Raw genomic sequence first — 12,999 nt, forward strand, 5'->3', positions numbered from 1 at the left:
GGATCCAGATCTGTTCTATCTGTGGGATACAAAATGTAAACTGTTCAGCCTGGCGCTCCACGGAGTGTCGTTCTAGTTTATAATGAAAGTAACACTTTCACACATGTTCGTTTTGTATTTGAACATCATGTACCTACTTGTCTGAATGCGACTTTTGTGCAAAGCATGCCCCTTATTCACCAATTATTTGTTGTGGGAGAGGGGGCTTGGGGGGTGTGGGGGGTAAGGATTAAGAGCATTGCTTCTTTTTTTGATTGCAGAGTAAAAGAGTCTAGAGTTAAGAAGAAATTTGGTTCTAAATTATGAGAACACATTTCATTGACAAGCAGGTCATTTGCTGTTATCACAATTAAGTGTTAAAAAGCTAACTTTAAGCAATATCCCAGTGTGTAATGATGAATTTTGCTCCGACAGTTGATGAAATCAATTAACTACAAGGAATAGTATTGTGCATGACATGCTTGACCTTCAGAGTTTAAAATCAGGGAACGTAGACAGCGGAGCCCATTTGACTCCTCGTGCCTGCCTGTGCGTTAGCCACATATCAGCATTCTCATCCATTGCATGTACTGCTAATTACGTAGCAAATCGTATTTATGTGAAGATGTTTAACGATCAGTGCAAGAGCACGGGGCTTGCTGCGCCTGCAACCTCTTACATGATTATTGCCGAAGGAGACACCTCCTTAAGAGATATTGTGATTTTTACATGAAATTTGGGTTTATCATGACGAACCAGAAGGCAAGAGGTGGAATTATGAATGAAAGCGTGGACATTTGCCTCCGCCCACACTTGGTGTATGGAGGCATCTGCCCACCGGCACCCTGAACAAATGACAAATTCCTGCCTGGACTGTGGGTAACATGTGGAATTGTCTTCTCGGTTATTCCTTGACACCAGGTTACAATGCTTTCCATCTCAGTGTGGTTGTTGTACAAGCAGCAGATCCTACAATATATATATATATATATGTGTTGTTGTTGTTGTTGTTGTTGTTCTTCTTCTTCTTCTTCTTCTTCTTCTTCTTCTTCTTCTTCTTCTTCTTCTTCTTCTTCTTCTTCTTCTTCTTCTTCTTCTTCTTCTTCTTCTTCTTCTTCTTCTTCTTCTTCTTCTTCTTCTTCTTCTTCTTCTTCTTCTTCTTCTTCTTCTTCTTCTTCTTCTTCTTCTTCTTCTTCTTCTTCTTCTTCTTCTTCTTCTTCTTCTTCTTCTTCTTCTTCTTCTTCTTCTTCTTCTTCTTCTTCTTCTTCTTCTTCTTCTTCTTCTTCTTCTTCTTCTTCTTCTTCTTCTTCTTCTTCTTCTTCTTCTTCTTCTTCTTCTTCTTCTTCTTCTTCTTCTTCTTCTTCTTCTTCTTCTTCTTCTTCTTCTTCTTCTTCTTCTTCTTCTTCTTCTTCTTCTTCTTCTTCTTCTTCTTCTTCTTCTTCTTCTTCTTCTTCTTCTTCTTCTTCTTCTTCTTCTTCTTCTTCTTCTTCTTCTTCTTCTTCTTCTTCTTCTTCTTCTTCTTCTTCTTCTTCTTCTTCTTCTTCTTCTTCTTCTTCTTCTTCTTCTTCTTCTTCTTCTTCTTCTTCTTCTTCTTCTTCTTCTTCTTCTTCTTCTTCTTCTTCTTCTTCTTCTTCTTCTTCTTCTTCTTCTTCTTCTTCTTCTTCTTCTTCTTCTTCTTCTTCTTCTTCTTCTTCTTCTTCTTCTTCTTCTCTTCTTCTTCTTCTTGTTCTTCTTGTTCTTCTTCTTCTTCTTCTTCTTCTTGTTCTTCTTCTTCTTCTTCTTCTTGTTCTTCTTGTTCTTCTTCTTCTTCTTCTTCTTCTTCTTCTTCTTCTTCTTCTTCTTCTTCTTCTTCTTCTTCCCGTTAGGGGTCGCCACAGCGGATCATCCGTATGATCCGCATTGTGATTTGGCACATGTTTTACGCCAGATGCCCTTCCTGACGCAACCCTGGTCGCCTCTTACGACACAGGGATATGGTACACCTATTTTAACCGGGGCATACACCGGCCCAGTACACTGGTACTCATTTCGCCGACCTCGGAAGGATGACAGGCTGAGTCAACCCCCTGGTGTATTAATTCAGTGGCCCAACGGGGTTTGAACTCAAGACCTTTTGGATCCCAAGCCGCTGCCCTAACCACTGCGCCAACACCAGGCTATATATATATATATATATATGTATGTATGTATGTATATATATATATATATATATATATATATATATATATACATATATATATATATATATATATGTATGTATGTATGTATGTATGTATGTATGTATGTATGTATGTATGTACAGTGGGGAGAACAAGTATTTGATACACTGCTGATTTTGCAGGTTTTCCCACTTACAAAGCACGTAGAGGTCTGTAATTTTTATCATAGGTATACTTCAACTGTGAAAGACGGAATCTAAAACAAAAATCCTGAAAATCACATTGTATGATTTTTAAATAATTAATTTGCATTTTATTGCATGAAATAAGTATTTGATCACCTACCAGCCAGTAGGAATTCTGGCTCTCACAGACCTGTTAGTTTTGTCTTTATGAAGCCCTCCCATTCTGCACTCATTACCTGTATTAACTGCACCTGTTTGAACTCGTAATCTGCATAAAAGACAGCTGTCCACACTCAATCAATCAGACTCCAACCTCTCCACAATGGGTAAGACCAGAGAGCTGTCTAAGGACATCAGGGACAAAATTGTAGACTTGCACAAGGCTGGAATGGGCTACAGGACAATAGGCAAGCAACTTGGTGAGAAGGCAACAACTGTTGGTGCAATTATTAGAAAATGGAAGAAGTTCAAGATAAGTCAATCTCCCTCGGTCTGGGGCCCCATGCAAGATCTCACCTTGTGGAGCCTCAATGATCATGAGAAAGGTGAGGGATCAGCCCAGAACTACACGGCAGGACCTGGTCAATGACCTGAAGAGAGCTGGGACCACAGTATCAAAGAAAACCAGAAGTAACACACTACGCCATCATGGATTAAAATCCTGCAGCGCACGCAAGGTTCATCTGCTCAAAACAGCGCATGTCCAGGCCCGTCTGAAGTTTGCCAATGACCATCTGGATGATCCAGAGGAGGAATGGGAGAAGGTCATGTGGTCTGATGAGACCTAAATAGAGATTTTGGTTTAAACTCCACTCGCCGTGTTTGGAGGAAGAAGAAGGATGAGTACAACCCCAAGAACACCATCCCAACCGTGAAGCATGGAGGTGGAAACATCATTCTTTGGGGATGCTTTTCTGCAAAGGGGACAGGACGACTGCACCGTATTGAGGGGAGGATGGATGGGGCCATGTATCGTGAGATCTTGGCCAACAACCTCCTTCCCTCAACAAGAGCATTGAAGATGGGGCGTGGCTGGGTCTTCCAGCATGACAAGGACCCGAAGCACACAGCCAGGGCAACTAAGGAGTGGCTCCGTAAGAAGCATCTCAAGGTCCTGGAGTGGCCTCGCCAGTCTCCAGACCTGAACCCAATAGAAAATCTTTGGAGGGAGCTGAAAGTCTGTGTTGCCCAGCGACAGCACTGAAACCTGAAGAATCTGGAGAAGATCTGTATGGAGGAGTGGGCCAAAATCCCTGCTGCAGTCTGTGCAAACCTGGTTAAGAACTTCAGGAAACGTCTGATCTCTGTAATTGCAAACAAAGGTTTCTGTACCAAATATTAAGTTCTGTTTTTCTGATGTATCAAATACTTATTTCATGCAATAAAATGCAAATTAATTATTTAAAAATCATACAATGTGATTTTCAGGATTTTTGTTTTCGATTCCGTCTTTCACAGTTGAAGTGTACCTATGATAAAAATTACAGACCTCTACGTGCTTTGTAAGTGGGAAAACCTGCAAAATCGGCAGTGTATCAAATACTTGTTCTCCCCACTGTACGTATGCATGTATATATATATATATATATATATATATATATATATATATATATATATATATATATATATATATATATATATATATATATATATATATATATGTGTATATATATATGTGTATATATATATGTGTATATATATATATGTGTATATATATATGTGTATATATATATGTGTATATATATATGTGTATATATATATGTGTATATATATATATATATATATATATATATATATATATATATATATATATATATATGTGTATATATATATATATATGTATATATATACATACATATATATTGGTATAAACATTGGTGTTTCCATTGTTTTGTCCACAAACTGTAGGTACTGTATGTTTTGTTTTTTAATCTCCAGTTAGTCTGATAGAACTTGAAAAGAAACAGTCATGACCTTCCATTGCCATAAGAATTATTTCACCCTGAAATCTGTCCAACCATTTTGTCACACCTTGTATTATACTAAAATCAGATTTTACAACAACAGAAAATTGGTTGTGCAATCATGGAAAAGATCACTCAACTCAAAAGGATTACCTCCTGAAATTCTCCTCCATTTGAAATCACCTTCTGCCACTATCAGCGCCCCATGCCATGGGGAGGGGGATTATTGCATGAGAAGCCTTTGCATACGGAAGACCCACGACCTTTTCTGTGTATGTCGGATTTAAATGATATGTACCACTGGACTAGTCGCTGGTAGTCGCTGGAGAGAATTCCTTTATCGCTGGATAAAGCGCAGTCACTGGAGAGAAGTCCCCCACAGGAACAAGGCTCGTCCTTGTCCCTTTCCTCCCTTCCCTTCCAAACTTGTTCATGTTGTTGTTATTGTTGTTGTGACTCCCTTTATCCAGAGTCCGGAAACTTAACAGCAAATGTAACGTTATCCAAGCACAATTAAATGAATGTGCTGCTGATGGTTCAGTTCCAACATTTCAAAGTTGGCCTCCAATGCCAGCTGCTGACTGGGCATCCTTCATCATACAAAGTCCTTCTTTGGCACACCAGAACTCCCATCTGCAACTTGATGGAGTACTGCTCTCCCCTCTGGGCTGGCTCCCCTGCCTCACACTTTGCTCAACTTGATGCCGTGGAAAACAAGGCCATTAAGATTATTGGAATCTTCTGTGATTAAGCTGAGTTTATTGGCCTGCCCTGTCATTTTGTCATCGCAGACAGGTCGGTGGTTTGTCTGTTTTTTTTTTAAACCGCCTCCTTTCTGGTGTTGCACCTTCTGCTCTTTCCATGCTTTGTCCCCCTCAGGTTTCTGCAGAGCTCACATGGTCCACCATTAACCCTCTTCTGGTGAAACTACCAAAATCCTCGATCACACCTCACCTCCACTCATTTGTTCCTCTTTTTTTTCCAACTGTGGAACCAACTTCCACATTCTCTTCAATCTCATTCTTCACTCCAGGTCTTTAAGACAGCTGTTCACCACCATCTCAGATCGTCCCCAATCCAAAACCATGATCTTTTTCTCCCATCGTTAACCCCACTGAAATCCCTCCTCCTTCCAAAATTCCAGTTTTCCCTCCTGAGAGTTTCATTCTGTATCCATCTTATCCAACCCATACATTCTCTCCTGTCCCACCCATTCCTCCCCACCCCCATTGTTTGTCCGCCTCCCTCTGTCTTGGCCTTCTGCTCTGCTGTTGGTGTTTCCCCCCTCTCTCTTGCTGATCCTTTTGTCCTGTTGCATCCTGATGCATTCATTGTACTCGTACTATCTCTTCCATGAGTCTCGACCATGTATAAAAAACAAACAAAAAAATGCCACTGTTTGATCAGCCCGAGTTCAAAGTACTAGTGGGCACTCCCGCCTTCAGGCAGGAGTGCCCTTCTCAATTTATTGGAGATTGGGCCAGAGTACGTGCTGGAGTACATGCACATGAGTAAGGCCAGTATTGGTGTTGGAACCAGCGGTAGAACCGGATTTGGAACCTCGATGTAGGTCCATGACCTGTTAAAAAGTTAATTTTGGAGTTTTGGTGACATCCACGTGTGATCCATTCCAGTAAAAAGATGAATTTATATAAAATGACATTATTTATTTTTCATTTCAATGTCACTTGATACCTTCTTTAAAAAAGAAATTTTAACAAATTTGAATTCGCAGTTTAAACACGTCATGCTAATTTTGGGAATTACCCATCATTCATTTTTTTTCATGGTTTTGTTTAGATGATTACAACATTGTTTTTTTGTGCTCTAATTCCAAACAATTTCACATTTCTGCTACTTTCCTCCCATACTTCTCCCCTCAATAATACATCAGCATGGACTTTGGCGCCTTAGGATTTTTACCTGGATTCCCAGAGGGCCGAAGCCCACTGCTGCATGATCAGGACCCCCAGCTTCCTCCAGGCGAGGATGACCCTGATCCTTCCCCTCCCGACCATCTTCATGGGGTTTTGTCTGGAGCAACCGAGCGATCAGGCGATGACTCTGGAGGCAGAGGAGATACTGAAGAGCTCAAGGACCCCTTACTGTCAGCGGCAGCGGAATTGCTGGAGGAAGGGGCAGTGGGAGAATTGGGTGATGTTCCACCATGCCGTATATTTGATGCTACACGCATATGGCGCCTGGCACTTTACCCTGCTGATGGTTCAGTTCCAGCATCAACTGCTGCCTTCTACTCGGACTCCCCACGGGATGATAGCCAGGGCACTAGCTCTCCAGCTGCACAGCCAGGTATGTCAAGCATTAAGTTGATAGGTTTATTGGCGTGAAGCACGGAAGTGATTTGTATAAGAACAAACATGATGTAAATTAATCAGCAAGTTGTATTTGACCTGTCGTAGTACATGCTGAGAGCGCCTTGTATTGGTGATTTTTTTTTTTACACTAAGCATTGTACATGATGCAGAGGAGAGTTCATCCCCAGAAACGGGTGTCCCTGAGAGGGATACGTTGACATCGCAGACCCCATCGAACGGACAAGACAAGGACCTTGGGGAAGGCGGTGCTGGTGAAGTATACAAGGGGAATGGTGGTGCTGAGAAGTTTCGGGGATCACGCGCGAAAGAACAATCACAGGCAACTCAGGTGTGTTGAATGCAGGTTTTAATTTATTTATACAACATTGAGGATGAATGCCTTTAAAAAAAAATAAAATTACCGTTTTTACAGCCATTTTTCCCTGCTGTGCAGGGGTTTGGCTTTTTCTTGAGGCAATGTTTTATGGCCGGATGCCCTTCCTGACGCCAACCCTGGTCGCGGATGAATGCCTTTGTAATGTTATATTTGTAAAGTAAAGGCTAATTCACAGGAAATTCCCTTACCTTTTTGTTTTCTTAAACTCAAGCTCTCCTCTTATATTTTTCACATTTTATATCCTCCTCCTATTAATTTGCAATTTATCACTGGCTTTGACACCAATATAAATTTCATTACGGACTCAAGGCATCAAAAAACTACATATATTGACCAAACAGTTTCAAACGAACACCTCATTCAAGCATTTAAATTGCATTGGATGTGGCAATAAATGTGAATTGTTGCTCCCAGATTGCTGGCTCGATGACAGAAGACACAATTTGTATTTTTGCCAACCACATGGTCCACCTCGGTTAGACTCCCATGCAGGCACGGAGAACTTGCTAGGATTTGTAAATGTACATCTTTTATTATCTTGCCAAAACGAAGTTTTTGCAAGATATGTTAGTCAGCTTGTATGTTTTATTATTATTATTATTATTATTATTATTATTATTATTATTATTATTTTTGTTTGTCTGTAATCACGTATCGATCACTCTGCAGAGCACAGTTATCATTGGAAATTTTTGTAACTTCGCATATCAGAGTCCTATAGAGGTCCCATTCAGCGCATAAAATTTTCAAGGTCAAGGTTAAAGGTCGAGGTCACTGTCGCAAATCAGGGGAGTCGACAAAACCCTTATTTTTTGAGTAATTTTAATCAGATCGTCTTCAAACTTCATGGGAATATAGTTCATGGTCTGGCGCTCAGCTGATTAATTTTTGGTGGCGATCAGCCTTGAACTTCATGGTTAGCGCTGGAGGTCGAAAGTTTTTGACCCCAAGGTCAAATTTTCAAACCTTAGATACCATATCGAGTAACACCTCATATGAAAGCGCTTGATAAGTGCTTTTCAGATCTGTGAAAAGTTTGACGCTATGACGTCATTTGATGACGTCATGATGAAAAAACGGGATTTTTCATGAAAATTTTATTTCCTCAGTTCTCATCAAAATCTCTTGATATTTCATGTACAACGGTCCTGGAGAGATATCATTAACCGTACGAAAATATAAAGGTCAAGGTCACAAAAAGGTCAAGCATCAAGGTCGACGAAACCCTTATTTTTTGAGTAACTTTAATCGAATAAATAAGTCACTCATGTTCACATTTTGGCAAGATACTGGTCACCCTGGGGGTGACATTGGTTAGTTGTTTTTATTTTGTGTTGCCTAATGCTTATTTTTGGATCAGATCATTAAGTTAGCACATGTTTGATGCCTTAATGAGGAAGCTTTGACATTGAACATACATTATTAGTTATTTGGGTTAGCCTGTTTTGCTGTGCCCATTTGAACACGTATCTTAAGATGATGATTCAAATCTCACACACTGTGTTTATTTATTTATTTATCTCCAAATGGCCTTGTTATTCTGTAAAAGTACAATGTTTTCTCCTCATCTTCTTGCCCTCCATGTAATATTTGTAGAAGCACCTTCATGAGCCTTTGGTGAAGAAAGATGAAATCATAATTTTTTTTCACTGCAGGTTTACAAAGGTGGATTAACTGCTGTGGGAAGCTGACATTTCGGGTGTTAACCCTTTATCAGAGCAAGAATAAGTGTTGACGCCAAACATTTCCAGCTTTTACTTTGCTTTCCATGGCAGTTAGCACACCTTTATCAACCTTCAGTTGATAAAACCTGTTATTCTCCTGTGTTATTTTCCTGTTATTAAAAATAAGAAAAAAAAAAACTACAAAAAACACTTAATTAAAAAAAAAACGTTTTGCATTTTATTATTTGATCTTGTGTTGATAAATTAGAATGGTGTTGTGGCGCAGGCATGATGGGCTGAATGTCCTCCACATGAGTCTAATTTCTTTGTGATTCAATTTTCTGACATGAGCCTTCACAAAGTCTCGTATCCCTCATTTAAGGAAGAAGAAAATCCCTGTCTATTGAAAGACTGCTAGAGTATAAGAGATGTGTATTGACGACCTGAAAACAATGGAAGGGCATAAAACATATCTATACAAATAAATGTCAGTGTGTGTGTGTGTCTCCTCCATGATTCCAAAACCATGAAACCGAGCAGCCTGAAACTTTGCATGCATATGAACAAAACTCCAGAGAAGTGCAAGACTAAAAATTGGGTGTTTGGGTTCATTAAAACATCCCTTTTGAAGATAATTAACGACCTTATATAATTATATCCTTCATCAGGCGCATCCTTGGAAACAGTCAGACACGTCACTCGCACTCGATAGGGGTCCTAATCCGCCATTTGGTTTGGCCTATTCAAACAAGCCTCAAATTGGAAACACGATCTACTCTCACTGATTAATCAAAGTATATAATCAAAATATTATGTCTGATTTGAGAATTGAATCTGGTGGACAAAATAAGTGTCAAAATCTGAAGTGAAATCTGAAAATTTTAGCAAATGAACGATTTTTATAATTTAGCGTATTTATTTAAGCAAAGCATTAAATTGAACTTTTTCTACTGTTCGGACGATTACATAGGGTGAAGAAAAGATGATGGAATGTGCAGAAAGTGTAACTTCATTGAGTGAAACGCTGTGATTCATAACCTGCTATTGCAATCCATGGCGGCACAGTCCACAGGGGTCCTTTTTCGGTAATTACATATGCAGTTTGCTGTTTCCTTTTTGGGCAATTTGCTAACATTACAAAATATTAATATAAATATACTAATGGTTACTGCAATATATTGTTGCGGGCCGGGGGTCTGGTGGAAGATCAATTCATTGAGTGAAACGCTGTGATTCATAACCTGCTATTGCAATCCATGGCGGCACAGTCCACAGGGGTCCTTTTTCGGTAATTACATATGCAGTTTGCTGTTTCCTTTTTGGGCAATTTGCTAACATTACAAAATATTAATATAAATATACTAATGGTTACTGCAATATATTGTTGCGGGCCGGGGGTCTGGTGGAAGATCACTAGGGGGGGGGGGGAAGCTATCTCAGCTCCCACCAGACTTCCCGGAATTGTAGGCCATTTCACACGGATAATTCCGTGACACGGCGGGTCGCTTAACTGACCGTGGACGCCAATAACTCAACCACGTGACTTAGGGTCCTCCATCTAGTTAATCCGGTTACCTAAAAATAACCATAAAATAAAAAATAATCCGGGGAACACGCCCTTGGTACGTCTTGTCCGAACTGGATCACTCTACTGGACTGGATCACTTTACCGGATCGGATGCAGCCAAGCGACACTGCCAAGGACGTACCGGCTAAAAGGAACGAATCGTTGGGAATAAAGTCCCGGCTAAGCTAGGATTCGGACCATGCTGGACCAATGAAAGGAGAGACAAAAATGAGCAGGGAACATTTCTAATAATAATCTATTAACGATGGGGCGAGGAAAAGTATGTGGTACAGGGAATAGGTTTATTGGGGTGTGATGTGCAGAGATAGGGAAGAGAAGTGTGGTGTGGCAATAAACAAGAAACTTATGAAAGCGGATGCAGAGCAGACCTAACCCAAAAATAATAATACAACAATAATGATAATAATAATAATAATCTTCTACAGGCTTACTTATCTACAGGCGCCAGGACACACACACACACACACACACACACACACACACACACACACACACACACACACACACACACACACACACACACACACACACACACAAACACACAAACACACAAACACACAAACACACAAACACACAAACACACAAACACACAAACACACAAACACACAAACACACAAACACACACACGCACACAGACAGAAAACCTGTTGAAGAGGAATTGAAGCAAGACAGGAGAGGAGTTGAGGCTACGGTCTCTCAGTACCTTGGTATAATTGATACGCGGTACCCGAATGCGCCACCAATACGTATGGGGGGAATGCTCCGTGGATCACTCTATCGCACCTCATTATCTGCACCTTGTTATTTCACTGCACCTCGTTATCTGCCTGTCGCTGCATCTGTACTCAGGGTTGGTGTGCGACAGATGCTCTTCTGGACCTGTACGGTACCCCTCTGACAGCTGGCACGTCATCTCCTGCTTCGGGTAGCTTGGATCGAGACCGTGGGTGTGGAGGAGGGGCTTGAGCTGGCAGGGTGGTGTCCAGAGCGAGTGTACAGAGTGGTAGGCGGGAACAGGTGGGTGGGTGGAGTCGGTGTCGTGTCGGCGGAGAAGAGAAGGAGGAGTCCAGCGATTATGACAGAAGGCGGAGTCCAGGTCCAGCTTGTGCGGGAGACGAGGCAGGGCAGAGAGAGAGAACTGAGCATCCGTTCGGACGTTTATAGGCCCCGTGGGGCGGGGGGCCACCCCAAATCTCGGTGTCGTCACCCGAATCAGGCGCTCTGATTGGCCCCAACCCCCTGCGCGGCCCAGCCGCGATGGCCGGAAACCGCTACATTCCATTTCCCGCAAGGTGACCCCGAGCCATAAAAATGTCTTGCTCCGACCTCACGACATGATAAGAATCACCCACACCAAACTCCGTGTCATGACTTGCCTTGCAAGAACCCCCGGGCCAAGCCCTGATGACCTGCCGAGGTCAGCGTCGGTCCCGCACGCCCGCTCCCGACCAGCGCTGGCCAACGCGCCCGGTCCGTGTGCGCCAACTTGGCCCAAGCTGTACAACATGCCTCCGCCCAATCGCAGCTTCAGTGGCCGTAGAGGCGAGAAGGTAAGATGTTATGGCAAACCCATGCACAGACAGTAAGATGTGCCCATTCGTGCCTGGCTCTGTACGATAACAAAGTGCCGCGAGCGGTGCACGCGTCTGCCTTTGAGAGCACGTTCCGTACAACATCTTCCGTTCCGATCTGCCATTACGCACGTGGCCAGCGCTCGCCCGATTCTGCTATCGTGTGCGCGGGGCGAAACCCGATTGATATAATTAGTCCAGAAATGAGTTGAAAGGAACGCGCCACTTGCGCCTTGCACACTTGCATCCCACCCATCGTGGCATGGTTGTCGTTTTGCTATTGTCGCTTGAGGATGGGAGCTCTGTGCTGTCGATGCTCATGTGGTGTTTGAGTGCCCGTTCTAAGGTGCTGTTTCTTCCGTCTCCTCGGTATGTGTTTCGTCCAGCGTGGGCATCATGTTGAGTGTGCTTTCTACGGAGGGTTGTCCAGCGTAATTCCTGCTTGGCCTTCATGAGGACCCATCTCACAGCGAAGGGCGCACGTGACTCAGATTTACCTCAGGAATAATCAGAAAAGAAGAGTAGGAATGAAGTTAGAAATGAAATGAAGAAGGAATGATGTAAGTAAATCTCGCTATGAGATCCTCGCAACGCCCGCCCTGTTGCCCTGCTAGACAAAAGGGAAGGGACTATCTGCACGTATATTAATGGAATAACTGTCTTGGGACCACTATCTGTTGGATGCATGCGGTTTCCGAGAACCGCAACAATATTAATAGCCGGTAGTTCGGCAAACGACGAGGTACGTAGATGTTCTTGGATACGTGTGTGCGGTGCGCGGGTTTCGTGGGCACGCGATCTGAACTCGAACTCCAGCCCTTGGTGCATGTCGCTGTGGAGGAGGTTGTGGGGCCGTCTCACGAACCATGTACTTTTGCAGCACCAAAGCCTCGGGAGCGGACGTGCTGGGGCATCGAAGCCACACAGGACGTGCCACCGTGCCGTGCGGGTGTGGGGAAATCCGTGCATATGTGTGAGTGAAAGGTTGAGTATATCGCCGGTGCACGTGCATATTTAGTATAGACCGTGAAGAGGTTGGAGGAATGCGTGGGTGGTTGGTGGGGGTGGGGGGGGTGGACTGCATGCATGCATGCATTTTGGGTTTTAGGCCATTACTAAATAGACAGCATTAGTTTTGATTTTTAAATGCTACCGCCTGGTTTTATATCGAACATGG

General features: G+C 42.5%; 1 protein-coding gene across 6 annotated transcripts in view; it reads left to right on the forward strand.

Moving 5' to 3' along the window:
* LOC147022880 (uncharacterized) overlaps positions 1-12,999 on the forward strand; it is a 192,483-nt gene that overhangs the window by 73,189 nt on the left and 106,295 nt on the right. For all 6 annotated transcript variants that reach the window (XM_085887807.1, XM_085887803.1, XM_085887804.1 and 3 more), the window contains 2 exons: positions 6,182-6,597; positions 6,773-6,951. In XM_085887807.1, the coding sequence (XP_085743933.1) occupies positions 6,183-6,597; positions 6,773-6,951 (594 nt within the window). In that variant the 5' untranslated portion in view covers position 6,182. The remainder of the gene's footprint in view (positions 1-6,181; positions 6,598-6,772; positions 6,952-12,999) is intronic.

The sequence above is a fragment of the Eptatretus burgeri genome, chromosome 7, assembly GCF_056783735.1.
Source record: "Eptatretus burgeri isolate ZD-2024b chromosome 7, Ebu_testis_v1, whole genome shotgun sequence".
Lineage (NCBI taxonomy): Eukaryota > Metazoa > Chordata > Myxini > Myxiniformes > Myxinidae > Eptatretus > Eptatretus burgeri.